This window comes from Haliotis cracherodii, unplaced genomic scaffold (genome assembly GCF_022045235.1).
Source record: "Haliotis cracherodii isolate W230 unplaced genomic scaffold, xgHalCrac1.p SCAF_3, whole genome shotgun sequence".
NCBI lineage: Eukaryota > Metazoa > Mollusca > Gastropoda > Lepetellida > Haliotidae > Haliotis > Haliotis cracherodii.
Genome location: NW_027266286.1, coordinates 38,130,409 through 38,153,887, shown reverse-complemented (window position 1 = coordinate 38,153,887; position 23,479 = coordinate 38,130,409). Strand labels below are relative to the sequence as shown.

Below are 23,479 nucleotides of genomic sequence, written 5' to 3'. Positions count from 1 at the left end.
CAGTGTATAAGTCAGTGATGTGTGTCAGTGTAGAAGTCAGTGTAGAAGTCAGTGATGTGTCTCAGTGTAAAAGTCAGTGATGTGTGTCAGTGTAGGAGTCAGCGTTGTGTGTTAGTGTATAAGTCAGCGTTGTGTGTTTGTGTATAAGTCAGTGATGTGTGTCAGTGTAGAAGTCAGTGTTGTGTGTCAGTGTATAAGTCAGTGTTGTGTGTCAGTGTATAAGTCAGCGTTGTGTGTCAGTGTATAAGTCAGCGTTGTCTGTTAGTGTAGGAGTCAGCATTGTGTGTCAGTGTATAAGTCAGCGTTGTGTGTCAGTGTAGAAGTCAGCGTTGTGTGTCAGTGTATAAGTCAGCGTTGTGTGTCAGTGTAGGAGTCAGCATTGTGTGTCAGTGTAGAAGTCAGCGTTGTGTGTTAGTGTAGGAGTCAGCGTTGTGTGTCAGTGTATAAGTCAGCGTTGTGTATAAGTCAGTGATGTGTGTCAGTGTATTAGTCAGCGTTGTGTGTTTGTGTATAAGTCAGTGATGTGTGTCAGTGTAGGAGTCAGTGATGTGTGTCAGTGTAGGAGTCAGCATTGTGTGTTTGTGTATAAGTCAGTGTTGTGTGTCAGTGTAGGAGTCAGCGTTGTGTGTTTGTGTATAAGTCAGTGATAGTGTGTTAGTGTAGAAGTCAGTGATGTGTGTTAGTGTAGGAGTCAGCGTTGTGTGTCAGTGTTGAAGTCAGTAATGTGTGTTAGTGTAGGAGTCAGCGTTGTGTGTCAGTGTATAAGTAAGCGTTGTGTATTAGTGTATTAGTCAGCGTTGTGTTTCAGTGTAGGAGTCAGTGATGTGTGTCAGTGTAGGAGTCTGTGATGTTTGTTTGTGTATAAGTCAGCGTTGTGTCTCAGTGTATTAGTCAGCGTTGTGTGTCAGTGTAGGAGTAAGCGTTGTGTGTCAGTGTAGGAGTCTGTGATGTGTGTCATTGTAGTGGTTCACCAGGGAGGGATGTTGTGTGTCAGTGTAGTGTAGTGGTGCTCTAGGTAGAGATGTGTTGTGTCAGTGTAGTGTAGTGGTGCTCTATAGGTAGGGATGTGGTGTGTCAGTGTAGTGTAGTGTAGTGGTGCACCAGACAGGGATGTCGTGTGTTAGTGTAGTGGTTCTCTAGATGGGTATGTGGTGTGTCAGTGTAGTGTAGTGGTTCACTAGGTGGGGATGTGGTGTGTCAGTGTAGTGGTGCACTAGGTAAGGATGTGGTGTGTCAGTGTAGTGTAGTGGTGCTCTAGGTAGAGATGTGTTGTGTCAGTGTAGTGTAGTGGTTCACTAGGTGGGGATGTGGTGTGTCAGTGTAGTGGTGCCCCAGGTAGGGATGTGGTGTGTCAGTGTAGTGGTGCACTAGATGGGGATGTGGTGTGTCAGTATGGTGTAGTGGTGCAGTAGGTAGGGATGTGGTTTGTCAGTATGGTGTAGTGGTGCACTAGGTGGGGATATGGTGCGTCAGTGTAGTTGTGCACTAGGTGGGGATGTGGTGTGTCAGTGTAGTTGTGTTCTAGGTGGGGAGGTGGTGTGTCAGTGTAGTGGTGTTCTAGGTGAGGATGTGGTGTGTCAGTGTAGTGGTGCACTAGGTGGGGATGTGGTGTGTCAGTGTAGTGGTGCACAAGGTAGGGAGGTGGTGTGTCAGTGTAGTGGTGCACTAGGTGGGGATGTGGTGTGTCAGTGTAGTGGTGCACTAGGTGGGGATGTGGTGTGTCAGTGTAGTGGTGCACTAGATGGGGATTTGGTGTGTCAGTGTAGTGTAGTTGTGCACTAGGTGAGGATGTGGTGTGTCAGTGTAGTGGTGCACTAGTAAGGGATGTGGTGTGCCAGTATGGTGTAGTTGTGCACTAGGTGAGAATGTGGTGTGTCACTGTAGTGTAGTTGTGCACTAGGTGGGGATGTGGTGTGTCAGTGTAGTGGTGTTCTAGGTAGGGATGTGGTGTGTTACTTTTAGTGGTGCACTAAGTGGGGATGTGGTGTGTCAGTGTAGTGGTGTTCTAAATGGGGATGTGGTGTGTTACTGTAGTGGTGTTCTAGGTAGGGATGTGGTGTGTTACTGTAGTGGTGTTCTAGGTAGGGATGTGGTGTGTTACTGTAGTGGTGTTCTAGGTGGGGATGTTGTGTGACAGTGTGGTGGTGTTCTAGGGGGGGATGTGTTGTGTTACTGTAGTGGTGTTCTAGGTGGGGATGTGGTGTGTTACTGTAGTGGTGTTCTAGGTGGGGATGTTGTGTGACAGTGTGGTGGTGTTCTAGGTGGGGATGTATTGTGTTACTGTAGTGGTGTTCTAGGTGGGGATGTGGTGTGTTACTGTAGTGGTGTTCTAGGTAGGGATGTGGTGTGTTACTGTAGTTGTGTTCTAGGTAGGGATGTGGTGTGTTACTGTAGTGGTGTTCTAGGTGGGGATGTGGTGTGTTACTGTAGTGGTGTTCTAGGTAGGGATGTGGTGTGTTACTGTAGTGGTGTTCTAGGTAGGGATGTGGTGTGTTACTGTAGTGGTGTTCTAGGTGGGGATGTGGTGTGTTACTGTAGTGGTGTTCTAGGTGGTGTTTTTATAGTTGCTCATGATTTTGTGTGATAGTTATCAAAAGTATTACTGATAGAGGCCTCTAAAAGAAACCTATGTTTTCTTTTAATATACAGACTGCAGAAATGGCCTTACGTCTGAGTGGTGTTAATCGTTGGTGTGTCACTGGTACTCCAATACAGAAGAGTGTACAGGGTAAGCTTTCTTAAAAATGGCAACTTACCATCAGTGACATTTATATCTACTTGGTGGAATATGTCATTAATGTTCTAGGTAAATAACTACAGGTAACTACAGGTGTTCTAGTGTGAGTTGTATTATTTCAGATTTGTATGGCCTGCTGCTGTTTCTTGGTATGGACCCGTACTGGGTACAACTGTGGTGGAACAGGTTGCTGTACCAGCCATTCAGCTATGGCATCACTCAGCCCATGTATGACACCCTGTCACAGGCACTGTGGCGCACAGCCAAGAGAGATGTGTTAGATCAGGTTTGTTGCTTGTTGTACTGTCTGTCCTGTGCTGACCAACATATACATGTGAATAGTAACTGTGGTCATCAGACAGCCCACAGTAAGGGACACGATCTCACCCACATTAGTTTCATTTTGAGTGACACCCACCTAGGATCATGGTCACATATTCATTATGAAACATGATTCAAAGCCTAGGAAATTTAGGTTTAAGGCACGAGAAATCAAAGCCTTGGTGGTCATCCATCAAAGTACTCTACATGCCCACCAATGCTTTGGATAGCAGAACAGCATATGTTTACAGTGCTATACCTGAAGATCAAGTGTTTGACTCTCATAATATGGGTGTGTGATAAAAAATATGAACAATATATGGAAAACTGAAATATTTACAGCAGTGTAAAGATTGACATTGATTTACACACTAGTAATGAAGGTAGTTTTGTGAGGGGATGTACGAGTGCGAGTGTGTGAGTTCCAGCCAAACAGTATCATTAACTGCACAGTACTATGTCTATAGACAACAGTGTGAGTGTTTCTTTTGGGTGAATGAGTGAATATAAGTGAACCAGAAGGTGAGTGAGTGAACAAATTAACATCGTGTCCTGGGCTGTCACCCAAATAAATGCTTCAATTCCTGTGAATATTCTATCTCTATTACATCAATGCCAAATTTCCATAATTTGGCTTGTTACACACACTCTAAAAAAGTTCACTGGCACAATAAATTGGTAGTTGTCACAATGAATATGATCTTCAGTGAATACGAAGTTTAGGATTGTTATTATACTGTGATCAATTGGAAGATTGATTTTTTGGGTCGTTATTTACTACACTTTGGTCATAAGATGGTCGGTTTAGTGTTGGGATCAACATGGCGCTGGGGACCCTGACTCCTCTTCCCTCCCGCAAGAAGGGGCACTTTATGTTTATGTTTATGTGGTTCCCCACAAGCTGAGTCGGAAGTGCAGATCAAAGAGGAGTACTTTGGAGACGAGGTGCACTCAGTGCTTATCTCTATCTCAGGATGTATTCTTCAAAGTTGAAGAATCATGGAGGAAGGCAATGAAGAAGAAGACTTGGCTAAGTAGATTAACATTGCAGGCCGAGGTCTGAGCCCAGACATCTCCTGGTCAAGAGACCATGAGGTGGACAGGCAATACGTCCAAGGAATGAGCCTTAACTTCCAAGGAGAAGCAGCCTTCCTCATCACGGCCCCGCCATTTTCCTTGCAAGCCATGTTTAACAGGAATTTCACACAAATTTCTGAGGAAGTTGAACTTGAAGAAGAGTTCAATTCAACCACCACAAAGAAGATTTCATGGGATTGGAGGATGGTGAACAAAGGCATGTATCATGACCCATTGTTTCTCTTGGATTGGCGTGGGTACTACATGGTGGTTGCAATAGACCAGCAACCGTTGGATCCCAGGATGAAAGAAATACAGTCATTAGCAAACAGCTCCCTTCTCTCCAGCATTGCTAAGAGACTCGGACTGGAGTTGCTAACCATCATGAAAACCTGATTTTGATGTCATGAAAATGTGTGAGAGATACACAAACACCCCACTCTCCCCTTACATACATCCTACCCAGCCACAAGAAAGTTCCAGACAGTGCTCTTATAACATAAAACATTACAGAAATTACCATATGTTTCCATAACATGCTATTACCGTCCGCAGTATAAGGACTGGAAGTTTATTCACCACACTAGCATTTAAATATGGTAACCTCCTGACGACTGATCACTGTCCAAACACAATTCAATAAGCGTCTACCGAATCTCAACAAAAACAATGTAAAATTGTTACAATCATTGTTAAGCAATAAAATCCACAGCCCTATAGCAATGGATATCGCTAGGAGGTGTCCACCCAACTAGGGCTGGGACGGGTAACTGGGGTACTCGGGTCGGATGGGTCCTGAGTAGGACCCGGGTACCCACAGAACTATACGACCCGGACCTGTGGTAAGTCACGTGACAAATATGTAGTAATAACAATGAAACAGACTGGTCCATGGCCATGGTAATAGTTGGTTACACTACCAAGTCGCTAATGATCGCATTTCTTTCTGACTGTGCATGCATTCCTTTCATATGTTTGCATAAAGATAAAGATTCAGTCAAGTTTAGAATATGCACTATCAGATCGTTTCATTCCTGTATCTAAATAGTCTTGTCAGGTAGAACAATTCAGTCAGACATTTTGTACCAACACAATGTGTTCCCAATATGGACTCATACTATATGGAAAACATAAATATACGCTTACGGATTTATTGAATGTATTCCCCTGAAATTATACTCCACTAAATGCACTAATATATACATAAAACATTGGAACTTGGGGCTGCCTTGTGCCTACCTGGATGTAACAGCAATATGTACTCGTCTACTTGACAGTAGCTGAAATGACCAGTCATAGTGACCAATTACAGCCTTCCTTTCAACACAGTACCTTCCTTAAACACTTTTGATTGGATGATGACAAGTATGGTCGATGTTTTGACCTAGTTTTAAGGCAACGACGAAAGACCATGTATGACTTTCTTCAAGTTTCTTGTGTCATCACATTTTGGTGAATTGCCTAAACTTTCTCATTAATATCCAACATTATATTGATCGGAATGTGAAAATGTACTTCGAAGTCAGAGGCCTTGCATCTACGTGACAATATGATGTCCAAATTCGTTAAGCAGCAAACAGAATTGTTTGTGTGTTAGTTCTTTTTCATGTGTTAGATTGACCTTGTTATAGAATAAATATCAACTCATTTTATTCACAGCACTTTTTTGAATAAACATTTTAATGAGGTAAGTATTACTAAGTAATGTCTCGACCCGGCTAGCATGCTAAGTAAACAACTTGAAATTACCAATACTATTTGACTTGTCTGCGGTTGTAATTGTGAAAGCAGGTGTGATGTTTTGCATTGTCGTATATCAGCCGGACTAAAATAAACTATGTTTTAATTAATGGTAGTTTTCAAATACAACATATGCATTTTCATGTCATGGAAATCAAATTTTAATGCAAATTTTGGTTGATAAACAGAACTTTAAAATAAGCATCAAACCAGTAACATTTAAAAAACAGGACTTGTCAGAGTCAATGATGAAACATGTTTTGCTACATTGTCGGCGGCTCCAGCAACTTCGGTTCCGGTCTTTCAGGTAAGAGGGAATGTAGCTTGGGGGAGAGTATAGGAATTTGAGATCTGTTGTTCGCCGCTTGCTTTTCAGGTTTTTGTTAAAGGGCAAGTTCACACGGAAATGAACCATTTTTTCTTGTACTTTTTCCACATTAAAAGTGTTAACATAGAAGTATCATAGACAAAAATATAAAAACATCATATTTAATTAACATATTTATTGCACTAAAACGATTTATATTTTTCACATTTACCAAGTGTTCTATTTCCATAACAAAAACACCATGGCTTATGTCCCTTGCAATATGACGTCATTGGTGCCAATTGATAAACATTATGACGTCATCATGCTTTGTTAGAGCCGCTTCACGTGGTGTAGGTACAGTTTTGTGATTCTAGCATCTCAGATGCCAGCCAGAATTGTGTTATGCTGAGTCACCACTGCGCCGGAGTGTGTCGTAGACCATGTTGTTTTACCGCAAACTGGTCCTTGATATCTTTTGCGTTGAGAATAGACAGGGACCCAGTTGAATTGGCACCAATTACGTCATAATCTAAGGGGGTTAACTCAGGCCTATTTCGCTCGTAAAACGAAGGCCTCATAACGGCATATCACTTTCACACTATTGTGAGCTTCCTACTTTCACTGTGAAAAAAATGAGTGTATATTTTCAAACACAGATACTAATTAATTCTAAAATTGCGTTTTGTTCAGAAAAAGAAAGAAAGTGATTTTTGCGTGTACACTTCCCCTTTAAGGAAAATGATCGCATCAGCGATGTCAGATTCTAGACTAGATCTCTGCTTGGTAATGGTCAACCCAGCTGTGCTGAAGGCTCGCTCTGATGGCACACTGGTGGCAGGGATGCACAAATATCTTTGTGCCAACCTGGCGACATTTGGAAATCTGAAGCAGTTTTCGCGCCACCATTCTAGCGACGACTTCTGCTTGGCTTTTATAGGATGTGACAGGTAATTTGAAAATTCAATCTCCACTGTTTCATTGGCTGTATCATCTATTTCAGTGATGTCACCCATGAGATATTTTAAAATGTCTTGTTCAATTTTGGGGCACTTGCTTGAGGGCTCTCCACACTCTCTGGGGTCTCTGGGCCTTCCGGGCTCTCCTGGCTCCACTGGCTCCACTTTCACTCGCACCTGCACTTCACCATCCTTACCATTCGCAGTATCCAGAGCTATAGATCTTTCTGATACTGTTTCCCCTGACAAGAGACCTTTTACATGATCATATGTCTCAGTGCGCTGAGTCTCGGTGAGGAATTTAACCTTCTTGTATTGTGGGTCCTGTACACTGCAGACCATGTTTGGAGACAGGTGCAACATGTCTGTGTCATTTAATAGGCGTTTGGAGACCTTCAGAGACGGTTGCCTTGAATGCCCTCTAGTTCTGAAGACTTGAGGTGATTGCCAACAAGACCATAGACCAATGGGTACACAGATCCACAACTTGGATACTCTTCGGTACACAAAATTTCTGTGGCAGAGACCAGTGGCTTGAGAACAGGAAGTATCTGTTTGATCAACACCCAATGGTTGTCCTTCAGATTAAGATGCTTATGCTTGATGAAGAGAGCATCATTCATCACAGCATAAATATCTGATTTGATCAGGTGAAGGCGTTCAACCATGAAAAAGATGGAATTCCACCTGGTTTGAACATCCGATACTACATCAGCAGTCATTGCAAATTGTTTTGATGTTGCAGACGGGTGTTTGTTGTGTAGGTGCTTCCATATGGACGATGTGCCGCCCCCTTTATGGCTAAGCTGTGCTGAACACAAAATGCATTTGGTCTTGTTTCCAGATGAAACTAATTCAAAATATTTCCTAACGCCGCTTTTAGTTTCAGCCATGTTTTGAGTGAAGGGGAATAACTCTTTGAGACATACAACGGGTACCCGGGTAGGGCCGGGTAATAGGGGGTTGGGTACCCAGGTAGTAAATATGGACTCGTCCCAGCCCTACACGCAACTGCATGTGCCTCACATGCCAACCTGTTTCACAGATATTGGCCCAGAGTTGGACCCCAACAGACGCCGCATGAGAATGGAGCAGAAGCATCTCAGTACTTAGACTCTGACCAAATTGAAGGCTCACAGCAATCAGATAATTTGGCTGTACCCCGTAAGGTACATTTGCTGAACAAATGGAGAAGTTGTATAACCTCATGCCTAGCATTAAACCCAAGGGAATAAAAGTGAAGGAACCTGAAATGATTGAGGAGATTATTTCAGACTCCTTTAAAATGCAAACCATGTTTGATAAGGAATTCTCAGCCATCTCATCTGAGGTTGAAGAGTTGAAGAAGAAATAGTCAGTACTGCTGCCCCAGAAGAATTTCCAGGCCATGAGACCAATGGGGAGTTGTTGGGGTCAGACAACAGAGAACAAATAAGCTTCCTAAAACTACTTGACTCTCCAGGTCCCGGAAGGGTAATTCTCAGAGGTCGAGATAGACCAATTACATGGATCTCCAAGAAGATAGGTATCCAGTCATCAGATAAGAGCTTGTTTCTCAATTATCATGAGGAGATAAGCCTCCACAAAAACTCAAGGTGACTGTACTGTTCTAGGTCGGTTAAGGAAGGAAACAGCATGGACCAAGAAACACCCTGCTAGTGGGGTATCAGTAATATAGACGAGTGGTACTACAAGGCGATGTTCACCAAACTGCATGTGGCACACAGGTCATGGATGAGAATTGGACTCTAATGCTTGCTGACTTTTTTTAAGAGTATGTGGATCGTACGGTGACTTGGGTAGTTGGATCAGAGGCCCTTTACCAAACATGGACACTACGGCCACCATTGGAAGTGAAGGGACAGATTCAAGCTTGCCAAAGGCACCAGACAGTAGCCGGGTGGACTCATGAGAGTCATGGAAACAGGGATGACTAGTCAGGTGACTCAGAGCAGAGAGACTATGTATAATTTTTTCTACATGGACTGTTGAAGGAAGTCTTCAAATATCTGACATAGAATCAGCTACGTTACCATTATGACCACTTGATATCTGGGGAAGATGCACAATCATCATATCATGCTAGGTATATGGAAATTTACTGCACAGTAAACTTGATGAAGTCAGAAAACCGAGACATACACTTGTTTTCCTGCAACAAATACCATGACCATCATGGGTAACACACAGGGAACAAAGAAGTATCCCTTAGTGCCACTATTAACAGATCAGACTCTTTGACTGCAGCAGACACTTAGCGAGATATGAATGCCCCCATATATAATGCAGTTTGGATACTAACAAGGAGGGTTGTTATAGCCAAACAGGCCACAGTGAATCCTTTTTTGTCTTATTGTTGCAATATTCCAGCAATATGAAAAGAGGTCGATGATTAAGTTTGGACGAGACAGTCCAGTGAGCAACATGATGATCATCCCATTTGGGATAAGATGACCATCAATCAAGTCAGCAAGTCTGATCACCCAATCCTGTTTGTCAACTATTTGGACAAACATGCATGGGTTGATGAATAATAATTGATCTGATCTTTATGGGCTCATTTTTTTAATTTTAGTTCACAAATTTGAAATGTTTGGAAACTCTTTTAGTTTTAGAAACATTTGGAAATTATGGTTAAAAAGAGTTTCCATATTTGGAGTGAGTAATTGAATGTGGTTCTGCGCCACTTTTAGCAATATTCCAGCAATATAGCGATGGGAACACCTGGGTCTTTGTCATTACAAGCGATTGCTTTAACTACGAGGCTGCCACACAGCCCCTCCAAATTTGGAACCTTTTTGAAACTTGGAAACTACCCTGGTAAGTGTGAAATGATAAACTGAAACTCTAATGCACCACAATACATGGCCTTTGATACGATACACATGAGGAGTCAACATACATATTTTTTACTTGCTCAATGAAAGAGAAACCTTATCATGCTATACAAGGTTTGTGCTGTTTATGATTGTTCGCCAGTCGTCAACATTACAAGCGACATGTATCCTGATTTTTGGATTGGTTCATCTTCACTGAATAACCAATCTCAAAGCTTAAAACAAAGGGTGCTTCATCCTGGTTGCTTGAGCATGGCAGAGGCTGAGGTTGACATCGCAGTTGTGGGGCGGCTGAGGCTGGATTTTGTCAACATTGTGCACTTTGGGTTAAAAGCACCAAAGTTGGCTCACTTATACATTGAACCATTCAAAACATTTCTGGATATCGATCTACCTCAGCAGCGCCCCATGGTGGTAGAAAATCCAAGATGGCCACCAACATGACTGAAATCTCTAATGATATCAGGCTATACTCAATATATCATAAGTATCTGATCAATTTATACAGATAATTCTTACGAAACTTCTACCTCTATTACATCTCCGCCATAAATCCTGTATTTTGGCTTCAGTCACACTAACTAAAATTTTCAGATTTTCAACAAACGTCCTCTTCACTGCCAATGAAATACACAACTAGTTGTCGTCAAGTAGTCTCGTAACTACCCAAGCAATGACGTCATAATGGCGGCCATCTCACTTTTTTTCCTGTGTGTGCTAGATTAAACACCTATTGTAATAGTAGTAACAATCTAGCACTTGGTAGTAAGTCACATTATTCTAAGATTATTCTTGATAGTCCTAATAAAAATAAACAGACATATTGGTATACATTAATATTATTGCTGGAGTTAGAGCACACACATAAGTATAGCTGGTGCTTGGTGCTCTTTGTGATTTCAACATGCAGTCTCCACTACCCCCGTGGTGAAAGTGTGGCTGTTTTCTTGGTTATGGGAGATTCTCTTGATAACTGCACGAAGTGCAGAGGCACTTCATGTAACAAGAGAAGAGATGTGAAAAGTGCATCAACACATCAGAGAAGACTTTCTCCAAGATGGCTGAGGCTATGACCAAGGCCAAGAGGCATGAGACCTAAGAAGAAGGTGGAAAACATCACAGCCGGGAAATCAGCTTCCACCCCAGCTTCACCCTCTCCAGCCGACCCATCATCTCCTGTACTCTCCATGAGGCTCATCTGTCAACTGTTCAAAGAACAGCAGGAGATGATGAAGAGCATCTTTGAGAAGTAGCTCTCAGTGCTGGATGAAAAGATGAATAAGATAAAGGAGATAGCTCTGGCAAAGAAGAATTCCCTTGTCACGAGACCACAGAGGGGGATCCATCTGTCTAACTTGTCCTTCTTCAGATGACCAGTAAGTTGGGCCATATGGCCAGCCAACCGACCAGCCATCCCACCAGCCGAGTATCAGCCAGCAGGCTTTGCTCTACTGTGAGACAATACAACATGGTGAGCTGCACGGTATCCAAGACCAGCCGTCCACGGCAACCAAGCCATCCAGCCAGCCTAACAGCCATTCAACTGTTTCAAGTTGTTGTTTTGTGGGTTTGAAGCACAAACAGAAAACAACATGTTCATTCAAACAAGAAGTTTATTAACTGCCGGGGCACTTCCGGTTCTTACATAACATCACGTAAAGCGGAACAAACCAAGATATTGTTACATCCCCCCTTTTAAAAAAAATAATTTAAAGTCCTTTTATTTTCAGCAAACTGATTTAGACTTTCTCAGAGTGCATTTCACATTATTAAATCAAAAGTCTTTTCACCTGAAAAATAAACACAGACAATCATATAGAGGTGACATTGAGTGTCATTTCAATGACTGTTATTAATTAACAAAGTCTTTGAGGTAGCCTGGAGCTTGTCTTGATCTCTCTGATCTCCTGATGGCTTGAGGACTTGACTTGTACTTGCTGATTGGAGTCGGACGTGGAGATTCTGAGGAACGCTGTTTTGAACACTGTAGACTTTTTTGGGGTAGACGCAACAGATGAAGATGCACTATGTTCAAGTACATCAGATGAAGTTGTATTTCTATCACTGATGAGTTCATGTTGAGCTGGTTCCAGCGATTTTCTCAGATGAACTCTGAGATTGCAGACTTCGTAAGATTGCTCATCATAGCGTTTTAGGATCTTACCTTGCACTCACTCATTGCATCCAAGGCGATATGGTCTGTTGCAAACTGTATCACCTTCCTTCAAAGGAGATAGATCCTTTGCATGCTGATTGTAGAGGAGCTTTTGTCAATCAGCATTGTTATTGTGGGCAAACTTGTCCAGCTTGAAGTCTTCCTTACTTCTTGGCATAAGGAGGTTGTCAGTGACTTGTAGAATAGATCTGGTTCTTCTATTGAAGAGCTTTTGTGCAGGACTGCTTCCTGTACTTTGAGATGGAGTGTCACGGATCTCTAGAAGACTGAGATATGGGTCTGTTTGACTCTTCTTACACTTTGTCATCATGATTTTAGCTGCTTTAACACCAGCTTCCGCTTTTCCATTTGCATTGGGATCTTGAGGTGAGCTGGTACAGTGTTCAATGTCCCATGTTTTACAGAACTTGGAAAAGTCCTCAGATACAAACTGTGGACTGTTGTCCGAGATGATTTTGCTTGGAGTTCCATTTCTGGCAAAATGCTGCTTCAGCAATTTGATTACTGCTGCAGAGGTCGTTGTGTTGAGTTTATCAACCTCCCAGAAATTGCTGAAATAGTCAACTGTCAGGAGATATTTGTTTTGCTCCCATGTGAACAAATCCACACCTACATTTCCCAGGAGAAATCAGCTGTTATTGGCATCAGAGTCTCTTTCTGTTGACTATTTGTGTAGCTTTGACATGTTTCACATGTTTCAGTGATCTGCTGTATCTGGTCTGTCATACCAGGACAGAAGATACACTCACGAGCTCTCCTGAGCATACTTTCTTTGCTAAGTTGAGTGGAGTGTAGATGAGCTATGACTGCTGGACGTGAGCTCTCGGGAACTACTCCCCGTTCCCCCTTGAAGATCAGTCCGTCATAGGGAGTTATGTCATGTCGATATGAGAAGTATGGCGTAACTAGAGGAGATAGTGACGCTTTACATTCCGGCCATCCTTGAAGACTTCAGCATGGCAGAGGCTGTATTGTCCTTCCTTGTCACCTCATGAAACTCAGTCTCTGGGCTGACTCTCAGATGGCTTACAGCATTTACAGAGGAGAACAGGTCTACCTGTTAGTGTTGAGACATAGAGTTGACATAGGCTCTAGACAGCATGTCTGAGATATACATCTCTTTTCCTGGCCGATACTCCTCTTCTATGTCGTATTGCATGAGTCGGAGCATCATTGACTGTAGTCGTTTTGGAGCTTTGTGTAATGGTTTTCTCATTATTGCTTCAAGAGATTTGTCATCTTAGAAGACATGCGTGGTACGCCCGAATGTATACTGGTGGAATTTCTCTAGTGAGAAAAATATGGTTAAACACTCCTTTGCTATTTGTGCATAGACGCAGTCAGTGTCTGTCAGGGCGCTACTTGCGCACGCCACTGGTTTGCCTTCTTGTAGCAAAGCTGCTCCAAGGCCAGTGCTTAAAGGAATCACATTCAATCTGCAGGTTCAATTTTGGATCATAGTACCTGAGAATTGGTGCTTTTGTCACAAACGTTGTGATTGATGTCATTGCCTGTTCCTGTTCTTCTCCCCATTCCCACTTCACTTCCTTGTGAGTTAGTCGACGTAGTGGTTCCATCACTTCGGAGAGCATCGGGAGAAATCTTGAGAGATAGTTAGCAGTTCCTTGTAGTCTGCGGTCTGCCTCAACATCAGTTGGAGTTTCCATTTGCAGAAGTGCTTCAACTTTCTTATTATCTGGCTTTAGACCTCCTGCTGTGATTTCATGGCCCAGAAATTCAACATGGTCAACTTTGAAACAACATTTGTCCTTGATGAGTTTAATGTTGCGTTTACTACATCACTCTAGCAACTGTTGAAGATTGCCGTCATGGTCATCGTCAGACTGTCCATGAATGAGGATATCATGTGCCACATTGATGACACCATTCAGACCTTCCAGATTCTTGTTCAGCAATCTCTTGAATATTTCACAGCTCACTTTTGTACCGAATGGTAATCTCAACCATTGATACTTGTCGAAAGGGGTTATCACTGTAGTCATAAGACTGCTCTCTTCGTCTAGAACACAATGCCAGTATCCACTGGTCAGATCTACTTTACTGAAGACTCTCGCTTTAGAAAGTTCTGGGAGAGCATCTTCTGTTGTCAGTAGAGGATATCTCGCTCTTTGCAGATCATCGTTTAGAGATTTCGGGTCAACACAGATGCGTTCAGTCACAGGTGCTAGAACACTGATTGCAACCATTCGTTCAAGTTCTTCCTTCAGTTTGGGTTTTAAAGCCAATGGAACTTTTCTTGCAGGGCACTGTGAGGGAGATGCACCTTCCTTAATTTTAAGGTGAACAATACCGGGTAAAGTCCCTTGAGACGATTTGTCGAACACATGTTCAAATTGTGAAACAAGGAGATCAGTGGTTAGTGTGTTGATCTGTCTGAAGCAACTGTAGTTCACAGTGATCAGCTGCATCTCTTCAGCTAGCTGTCTGGGGAGTAATGGTGTGAGATCTTCATTCACCACCTGAAACTCTGCTGTGTGCTGTGATGGGTCTATCGGGTTGGTGAGTGTTAACATACACATCCCCTTTGGCTGAGTTAGTGTTTTGTTATACATTTTCAGCTGTGTATAACTGTGCTGTTGTTCACAGTTCACTAGTTTGTTGGGAATCACATTTACAGATGATCCACAATCAACTTGGAAAGTTACCATTTCTTCACTGTTAACTTAAAAATTGTAATTCTATGAAGATGAGATCTGGAAACTGTTTATCATTTACACTGTTTGTAGGATATTGTGACAGTGAGAGTACAAGTAGCTGTCTTCATGTTGTTCTTGTATACCATGAACTTGTTTGTGTTTAGTATTTGGACACCAGTTTGCAAAGTGATTTGCTTGATGACAAATGTTACATGTTTTTCCCCAAGCTGGGCAAAGTCCCTTCTTGAATTGGTGTTCACGTGCACAGAATTTGCATGTTTGTGATTTTGTTGCTTGAGCTTGTGAGAATTTCCAGCGAGAATTGTCACTATGCTTTGATTGTTGCTCTTATATTTACTTGTGATGTTTCTGTTTAATTGTCTATGTGTGATTTTGTTTACTTTTCCTGTTTGACCACTTGAAATTTGCTTTAGTTGTGATTGTGTGTTTTCATAGCTTATACAAATGTCAATACACTTAGCAAGTGGGAGTTTTCTCTCTTGTAAGAGTCTCTTACGAGTGTTGTCGTCCCTGATCCCAAACTACCCTGTCTCTGATTAACGAATCTCTCAAACATTCACAAAAGTTACATGTTTTGGCTAGCTGTTTAACATCTGCAACATAGGAGTCTATGTTTTCATCTGGTTGCTGCGTTCGAGTGTTGAATTATATCTCTCAAACGTTTCATTGCATTCTCCGAGAATGTGCAAGTCAAGTTTATCAATAATGTTTTGGGCAGAATCTGTGTCAGATGGGTCACAACCATTGTAAATTTGTAGCCCTTCCATTCCCATAGTGGAAATTAACAAAGATTTGAAGTAATCTGCACCACCAGTCTGTTCATTCAATCTAGAAATGACACAATAGTGTCCCCACATGGCTTCCATAACGTCCATTTTTTGACTGCATCGCCCGCTTATTTAAGCGAAGCGGGTGCCTTAATGAGGTTAGAGTTTTAGAACTGGTTATTTGCTTGGTTAGGAGCAGGTGCAACCCCTGTGGCTTCCATTTCATTTAAAAAAATTTCACCCGTACGTGACATTGCTATGTCAATTCAGAGACGTTTCAGATGTCAATATATCAAAGATATATCAGATCAAAGACACAAATCTTCAGAATATATCTGATCTTCTTAGAGAAAGTCCATACTTTGATAACTAATCACAATATTTCTCAGAGAAAGTCCGTTTCATGATTTCCAATCACGCTGATCGAAAACTGAACAGATTAGAAAGTTCAGGAATTTTCACTCAGAAAGATACTTCAGAGAGACCAGACGCCTGTCACTGTACATCATGTAGCCGATTCACAACTACAGCAATGCCTGCACACACAGTGAACGAGACACCACGCACCATCGTCCCCTAAAAACGGGAACGTTTAGGCAAAGCCCAAGAGATGGAAACGATTTGTACTGTACAATCTTTTAGATCAAGTAAATTTTTATATTCAACCTGTCCTACGTGACACAGAACAGGTGCACCTATATGTTTACCAGGGATTTGGCATTGATTCGTTGACAACACAGTTTTCACGTTTGGTCATGTCGCAACACGAGCGGAAAATCGACTGACGTGGATGAGCTGATTCCATCAGTTGTCGGATGAAAGAGAGACATATTCCCGGGAAACTGAACATCCTTGCCGACAGCTTTCCTGCCAAGGGAAAATAGTGCAACAGAATGGATCTTACATTTTTTGCTTGGACCAACATATGACTGCCTAGGCTTCCAAGTCAATACTTCCAAGTCCGAGACCACTCCAGTTCAAGACATCATATACATCGGAGCAAGATTCCAGCTAGACAGGGGATATCTATGCCCATCAGAGGATTGATTTGACAAGACTATAAAAGATGATTCAATCACTTTCAAGTCAACCCAGCAAGTCGCTGAGGTCGTTGATGTCTCTTCTAGGCAACTTAACGTCTCTACAGGATATGACCTTCAGAGTAAGGCTGATGCTACGTCCTCTACAGACATGGATCAACTCTATACGATCTCACTGCCTAGAGTTCCAGAATTAGTTACCTGCCAGATTACTATGAGACCTCCATTGGTGGAAAAGCTTGCCGTAAAAGGTGACTATGCTTGTTGTAAAAGGTGACTAACGGGATCGGGTGGTCAGGCCCACTGACTTGGTTGATGAATGTCATCGATCCCAATTGTGTGGATCGATGCTCATGCTGTCAATCACTGGATTGTCTGGTCCAGACTCGATTATTTACAGACCGCCATCATATAGCTGGAATATTGCTTAATATGGCGTTAAACAACAAATCTTTAATGAACACCCCTCATATATCTGGGTATTTTTGGTCAAAGTTTCTAATATTTAACATCACCTTGTCCGGAAAAATGAAAATTGATGATAAAAAAACAAAGCCAATGACAATAAAACCGATCGCCCAAATTCATCACGGCAACGGCCATGGTAACCCGATGCACATGAGTTCCGTGCAAATTGAAATGCACATGCGTTTCCCCATTTCTTGCCCTATAAAAATCCACCCAGATTGGATAACATTCATTCATTATTGAATTGGTAAGAAATCAGCGACACCAAGCTCTTGAACGATTGCAATCTGGACAAACCGCCCGGCAAATAGCCAATGCATTTCAAGTCCACATAAGGACCATATACAGGCTCCAGCAACGGTACCAGACCACCAACACTACAGATGACCGACAAGTAGTGGAAGACCAAGGGTCACCACCCGACGTCAGGATCGTAAGATTGTGCGACAGCATCTTCAAGATCGCTTTGTTACTGCTGTGGAAACTACTTGACAGACCTTCGGGACACACCAGCGACACATTAGTGCGGACACCGTGTGTCAACGATTGACGAGCAGACACCTCCACTGTCACAGGCCACACTGAGGACCCATTCTGACGCCACATCATCTCCGGGACCGTCTTCAGTGGGCAACAAAGCACCAGCATTGGCGCTATCATCATTGGCGAAGACTCCTCTTCTCAGACGAGAGCCGTTACTGTATCTCAACAGAAGATGGCAGAGAGAGAGTCTGGCCACGCCGTGGGGAAAGTCGTGGGGAAAGTTATTCGGATGCTTGTGTTGTTGAGAGGGACTCTTGGGGTGGTCCGAGCATCATGGTGTGGGGTGGAATTGGTCTTGCACAGAGGGTCGGCCCTGTGGTCTTCTAGAACATCGGTCCAGGGAGTGGCAATGGTGTCACAGCAGCTCGGTACATTCATCAAGTCTTGAGACCGCATGCCATACCTCATTTGGCACGTCACTGCAACCACGAGTTTCAGCATGATAACGCCCGTGCCCACACTGCGAGAGCAACAAGAGACTTCCTCCAGCAGAATGGCTTCAGAACCATACAGTGGTCTGCCCTCAGTTCCGATTTAAATCCCATTGAGCACAAATGGGATGAGTTTCAAAGACGGCTGAATGACATCCGACCAAGGCCGACAACTGCAGCTGAACTGCGTCAGGCGTTCCTCAGAGTGTGGGCTCAAGTGCCTATGGCCTTCATCAACCGCCTCATCCATTCCATGTATCGACGTTACACGGCAGTCATCAATGCACATGGCGGACACATGAGGTACTGACTTGTAGTGTTGTGTTTCACTTTAAGAACATTTGACACTTTAATTTCAACCTTGATGATCAGTTTTGCCAAGTTTCGTCTTTTTTATATGTCTTAAAGTATGTTTACAGTGTTTGGACAAATAAGGTTTCTCATATTGCTATCCATGGTGACTTTTCTTTTGCGGTTCAGTATATTTGCTTACGCATTCCGACCATGGTCTCTCCTAGATAAGGTCATCCACAAGGTGGAGGAGACGGATTGCATAATAATACTGATAGACCCAAGACGGCCCAGCAGGGCCTACTAAGACTACTAATGGAGGAACCTATCCAGTTACCTCTTATGACATCTGCTACGACAATCTAAGTCCAGCCTTTTTCATGACTGTCAGTCCAGGATACATCTAACTGCCTGGAAGTTATCACGCAGAAGATGCAGACAGCCGGATACTCTCAGATTGCCTCAGAAGCTGTGGCAAGATAATTGACACCTTCATTACTTATGACAACATATGGGACACGTTTATCCAGTGGAGAACACAACATGGGATTGTAACTAATGCTATATCAATCCCTATCGTAGCGTTTTTTTCTACAACATCTATATCAAGACAACAAATTCCGACATCGGACGATAGAAGGTTATAGATCAGCCCTTCATTCAGTATGCGACGGATTATCAATTGGAAACCATCCCATTCTAAACAGACTAATGAGATCCTTTCTACAAGAAGATGTTCAAACACCTTGTATCTTCCCCAAGTGGAATCTATCTGTGGTACTATCTGCATTGTTAACAGAGCCTTACGAGCCCATGGCCAAGCTACCCTATTCCAAAAAGTCATCAAAGCGTCTTTCCTCCTATCCATGGCAACATCAACAAGAGTTTCAGAATTACATGCCTTAGACTATTCTAGTCTCACCCATGATCAACATTGGACCTCAATAACACTAAGATCGCTCCCAGACTTCGTAGCCAAGAATCATTATACCACGATGGAACCGTTGGGTCATAGACAGTATACAATCCCTGCCTTGGGACCAACAGTGGATCACCCAGACAGACACTTATGTCCCATCAGCGCTCTCAAGTTCTATCTCGCGGGCGAGGATCCGACACCAGTAGCATCAGAGGGTGAGTACACCCTTGATTATTCTGTCTATAAGGTGGATTAGAAACACCTTGAATATCAGCTGTCTTCATTAGACCAGAAGTGACATCATCACCGGAAGGGTGAATACAACCAGAAGTATCGTCAGTACCGGAAATACCAGAACAGGGTTAATCGAATCAGAAAATGACCTATTTGGCTAGAAATAATCCTAGAGAGACGTCATTACCTAGAAAAGGGGAAGTGACATACTGGAAGTGACGTCAGAACCGGTATTAAGGTAAAAAAAATCTAAATTTAATGTCATTAAGTAGAAATAGGTTAGGAATGACATTATCAGGCTCAAGATCAGCAAATATAATGGTAATTCTAGTGAAGATATCACATATTTTGCTGACTCTTGACACATTTCCGATTTTCAAGTCCTCAAGGGGAATTTCAGAGGAAATTATCTCAAGTAGGATTAGAATCAGTAAATAATGGTTTCCAGAAGAGGATTGCTGTCAATTACACAAGGAATTACTAGAGGCAGATCCCACCGGGTCCCTCTGGTATAGTCTGGCAGAGATGTAATAGAGGTAGAAGGTTTGTAAGAATTATCGAAGATAGTAGTAGATGTGGGGAAAAAGTGATGTTGCCGCCATTATGATGTCATGGCTTGGTTAGTTACGAGACTGCTTGGAGACAGCATGTTGTGTGTGTAATTAGCAGTGAAGAGGACACTGTTGAAAATCTAAAAATTTTAGTTAGTGTGACTGAAGCCAAAATGCAGGATTTATGACAAAGATGTAATAGAGGTAGTATTCTTAGAATTATTAAAAATGATAACTATTGTTTGATATCCATAGCAATTTATTGAGAATTAATTGCAACAATACTGTATGTAATTCAAGTATAGTTTGCAGCGCCCTTTGATGGTATAAAATCCAAGATGGCACCAACATGGTTGAAGTCTCTTATGCTGCCAATCTATAATCACTATATCATAATAATCTGGTCAATCTAAGTAACTTTTGCGTGATTAATTGCAACAATGCTGTAACGGTTCAGGGGGTGGGTATTGGGGTACAGCTCTGGTAGCGAATTGTGGATCACTCCCAATACCACCAACCACACAGTTTTAATTATTTAATTTTTCCAGAATAATTTCACAATTAAGAATTGCACAATAAGATTTATTAATTTACAAGAATATAATTATTCTTTTCAGTATTTCATTCAGTTAGGAAGATGTACAATAAATATAAAATACTTGAATGTCAACTCACATATCTCGGCTCGAACCGGCTTTCACTCTCGTATCAGAAAATCTACAACCGATCAAACTGTCAACAAAGTGACGTCATACCGGAAGTAGTCTCTCGCACAAGGATACAGTCGGTGGAACGTGGGGAAATTGCACTCCACCAGTGACAGAAGTTATTTTACTTCAAGTCACGGCTGTGTAGTAATATACAATGCATTTAGATGGACTAGATGCACTTTTGTAGCCATACAAGGCTGATTTAAGCCATTATGCTACAAGAAGTAGTTTGGTGGAACAGACTCACGAATATAGGTGACGTCACACGAACTATCACATTGCCAAATCGAAACAGGTGATTTAGAACGTGTTCACATTTTGTTTTTGCACATTAAACAGTCAATAAGATCAGTGGTGATATACGTTAATTCATGTAGCAATAACGTATATCTTTATGGTAGTATGCTGTATCACATACAACATATACAATATGATTCATCTCACTGTCTACTGACCAAAATGTACAAAAGGCTTGTACATTACAAATGCTATCTATAATTCAAATCTAGTATGCAGCACCCCCTGGTGGTGATGAAAATCCAAGATGTTCGCCAAAATGATTTAATCTTCAGAAATTGTCAAATGTTTGTTCACAATACCAGTATCATTAGTTCATTTTTATCATTTCAATTAGATTTGTCTTTAACACAATTCCCAATAGTGTTTTACTGAATGTATAAGTTTTTTTTATACTAAAATTCATTCATTTGTATTCCGTAAGGCACATCTGGGAAATCTATTAGACTTGGTTTAATTCTCTAACCATACAGACAACATGACTCGAATCGAATCTAGACAGCATTTCCACATCTGAGAGCTCACCATCAAGGCAAAAAAGTCATATTGGATTTTGAAAAAGATATAGGATACAGTCATTAATGCTAGCTAGAGCAGCAACAATTATCTGCAGAGATGTCTTCAGCCATGCTATATATGCTAAAAGCATCATAAAACCATACTCACTCACTCACTCACTGATATTGGATGGACCAGGTATAAAAGCAAATCCTCAACAAGAGAAACAGTCTTAAGTGTCTCAAACTATCTCAGGACTTCTTCAAAGCATGAAATCTAGGGCACCAGCTCATCAAAACAAAGACACCACAGATATCGAGAAACACCAGTCCCAGTTTACTTGGTATTAAACAAGAAAACGTCATCTTGTTGAAACATTTCACAATATGGATTTTTGCATTTCGTATGACTCTGTCTGGTGTATTTCAACATATAGATAGCCAACATAGTTTGTGATGTTTATGAAGACGAAGGTATGATCACCAAAACTCTCCGAGAGATAAGATCTATCATTATCCCTGCTGTACAACAGCAACAGATCCACTTCATGGTATTAGCAGTTCACTATTGCAGCATCCAATAGGTTGAAAGGTAGGGAACATCATATGTTGTTCTTTTAACTGAAGAAAGCACACAAACAAGGAAAACCATTTCCAAACAGCCCAAAATGTACCCCCATCCTGTTTTAGCATAATGTGTGAATATGTGCCTCATTTACAAGGACCTTTCCCCCAAGATGTAGTAGATAGTGTTAACACAATGCTTCAATACATTGATAGACTCCCCACAAATGTATCATCCAACAAAAATTGCCCTTATGCCAATGAAGAAAAGTTCCTTATTATGTTTGGTAGATTGCATATTGAAGTAGTTGCGTTTGAGATCCTCGGAAACTGTCTCAACCCTAGTCTCACTGCTGGTTCCTTGTACTTGAATAAACATATTCTGCCTGGTGGGTGCATTTCAAAATGCAGATTTCCCAAAGTAAACATCATCACTTGTGAGTTTAATGGCTTGCAGGTCACAGATATGTCTTTGTTGTATGTGGAATACCCACCAAAAACAAAACAGACATGTCAATGATCTGGTGAAAGGAGATGGAGGTGCAGTTGGATTGACTGAAACAACCAAGAGAAGACTTCTAGATGCCCACAGAAATCAAAGACATTGTCACTATTTCATGCCTTCACTGTTTTATTTCCTGAAGTCACCAATGCTTTCCCATCATCAGCAGACTCAGTCAGAAATCTCTGACAACACAATTCAGTTTCTTGAGCAGTTTGTCGTTCTCACATCTGACAGAACTGATTAATTTGGAAGATCAATGAAGCGAGGCAAAATTTCTTTTCATGTAGATTTCAGACAATTGAAAACATCCCGGCCACACAGTGTGTGCAATTCAAGAGGGACATGTAGGGGACATGTGCTTGATAAACGCCCTGCACAACCAAATCCTGCAGACAGAGGACATGTAGTAATACATGGATACCAAAGTGGACAACACAGTCAGTCTTAAGGATAATGTTCCCTGTGACTGAATTTTGGAACCGTACATGCATTGAACTGATATTCCTGGTCATACTTAAGTTTGAAGTAAGTTGATATCATAGGTTCATGGCAGTACTGTCAATATTACTTAAACATGCATTCCAGTTATTAAGATGATTAAAATGAATCCATTCCCACAGGATTCTGGGTGATTTTGGGTGATCAATGTAATGGATACAGTTCATTTGCAATTGATCAATGAAAAGATGCCTTTAATATTTTTTTCTCTAAAACATGACATTTTCAAAATACTGAGTAGAAGATTTCTTAGTATACCAATTATAAAATAATAAACCAAGCCATGATACTAATAGATCATGCACAGTACATATAAATCTATACAATGTCAT

At 41.7% G+C, this 23,479-nt stretch overlaps 1 protein-coding gene across 4 annotated transcripts in view; it reads left to right on the top strand.

The window, feature by feature from the left end:
- Positions 1-23,479, top strand: part of LOC139473774 (E3 ubiquitin-protein ligase SHPRH-like) — a 361,380-nt gene that overhangs the window by 90,990 nt on the left and 246,911 nt on the right. For all 4 annotated transcript variants that reach the window (XM_071256526.1, XM_071256527.1, XM_071256528.1 and 1 more), the window contains exons 12-13: positions 2,650-2,728; positions 2,860-3,023. In XM_071256526.1, the coding sequence (XP_071112627.1) occupies positions 2,650-2,728; positions 2,860-3,023 (243 nt within the window). The remainder of the gene's footprint in view (positions 1-2,649; positions 2,729-2,859; positions 3,024-23,479) is intronic.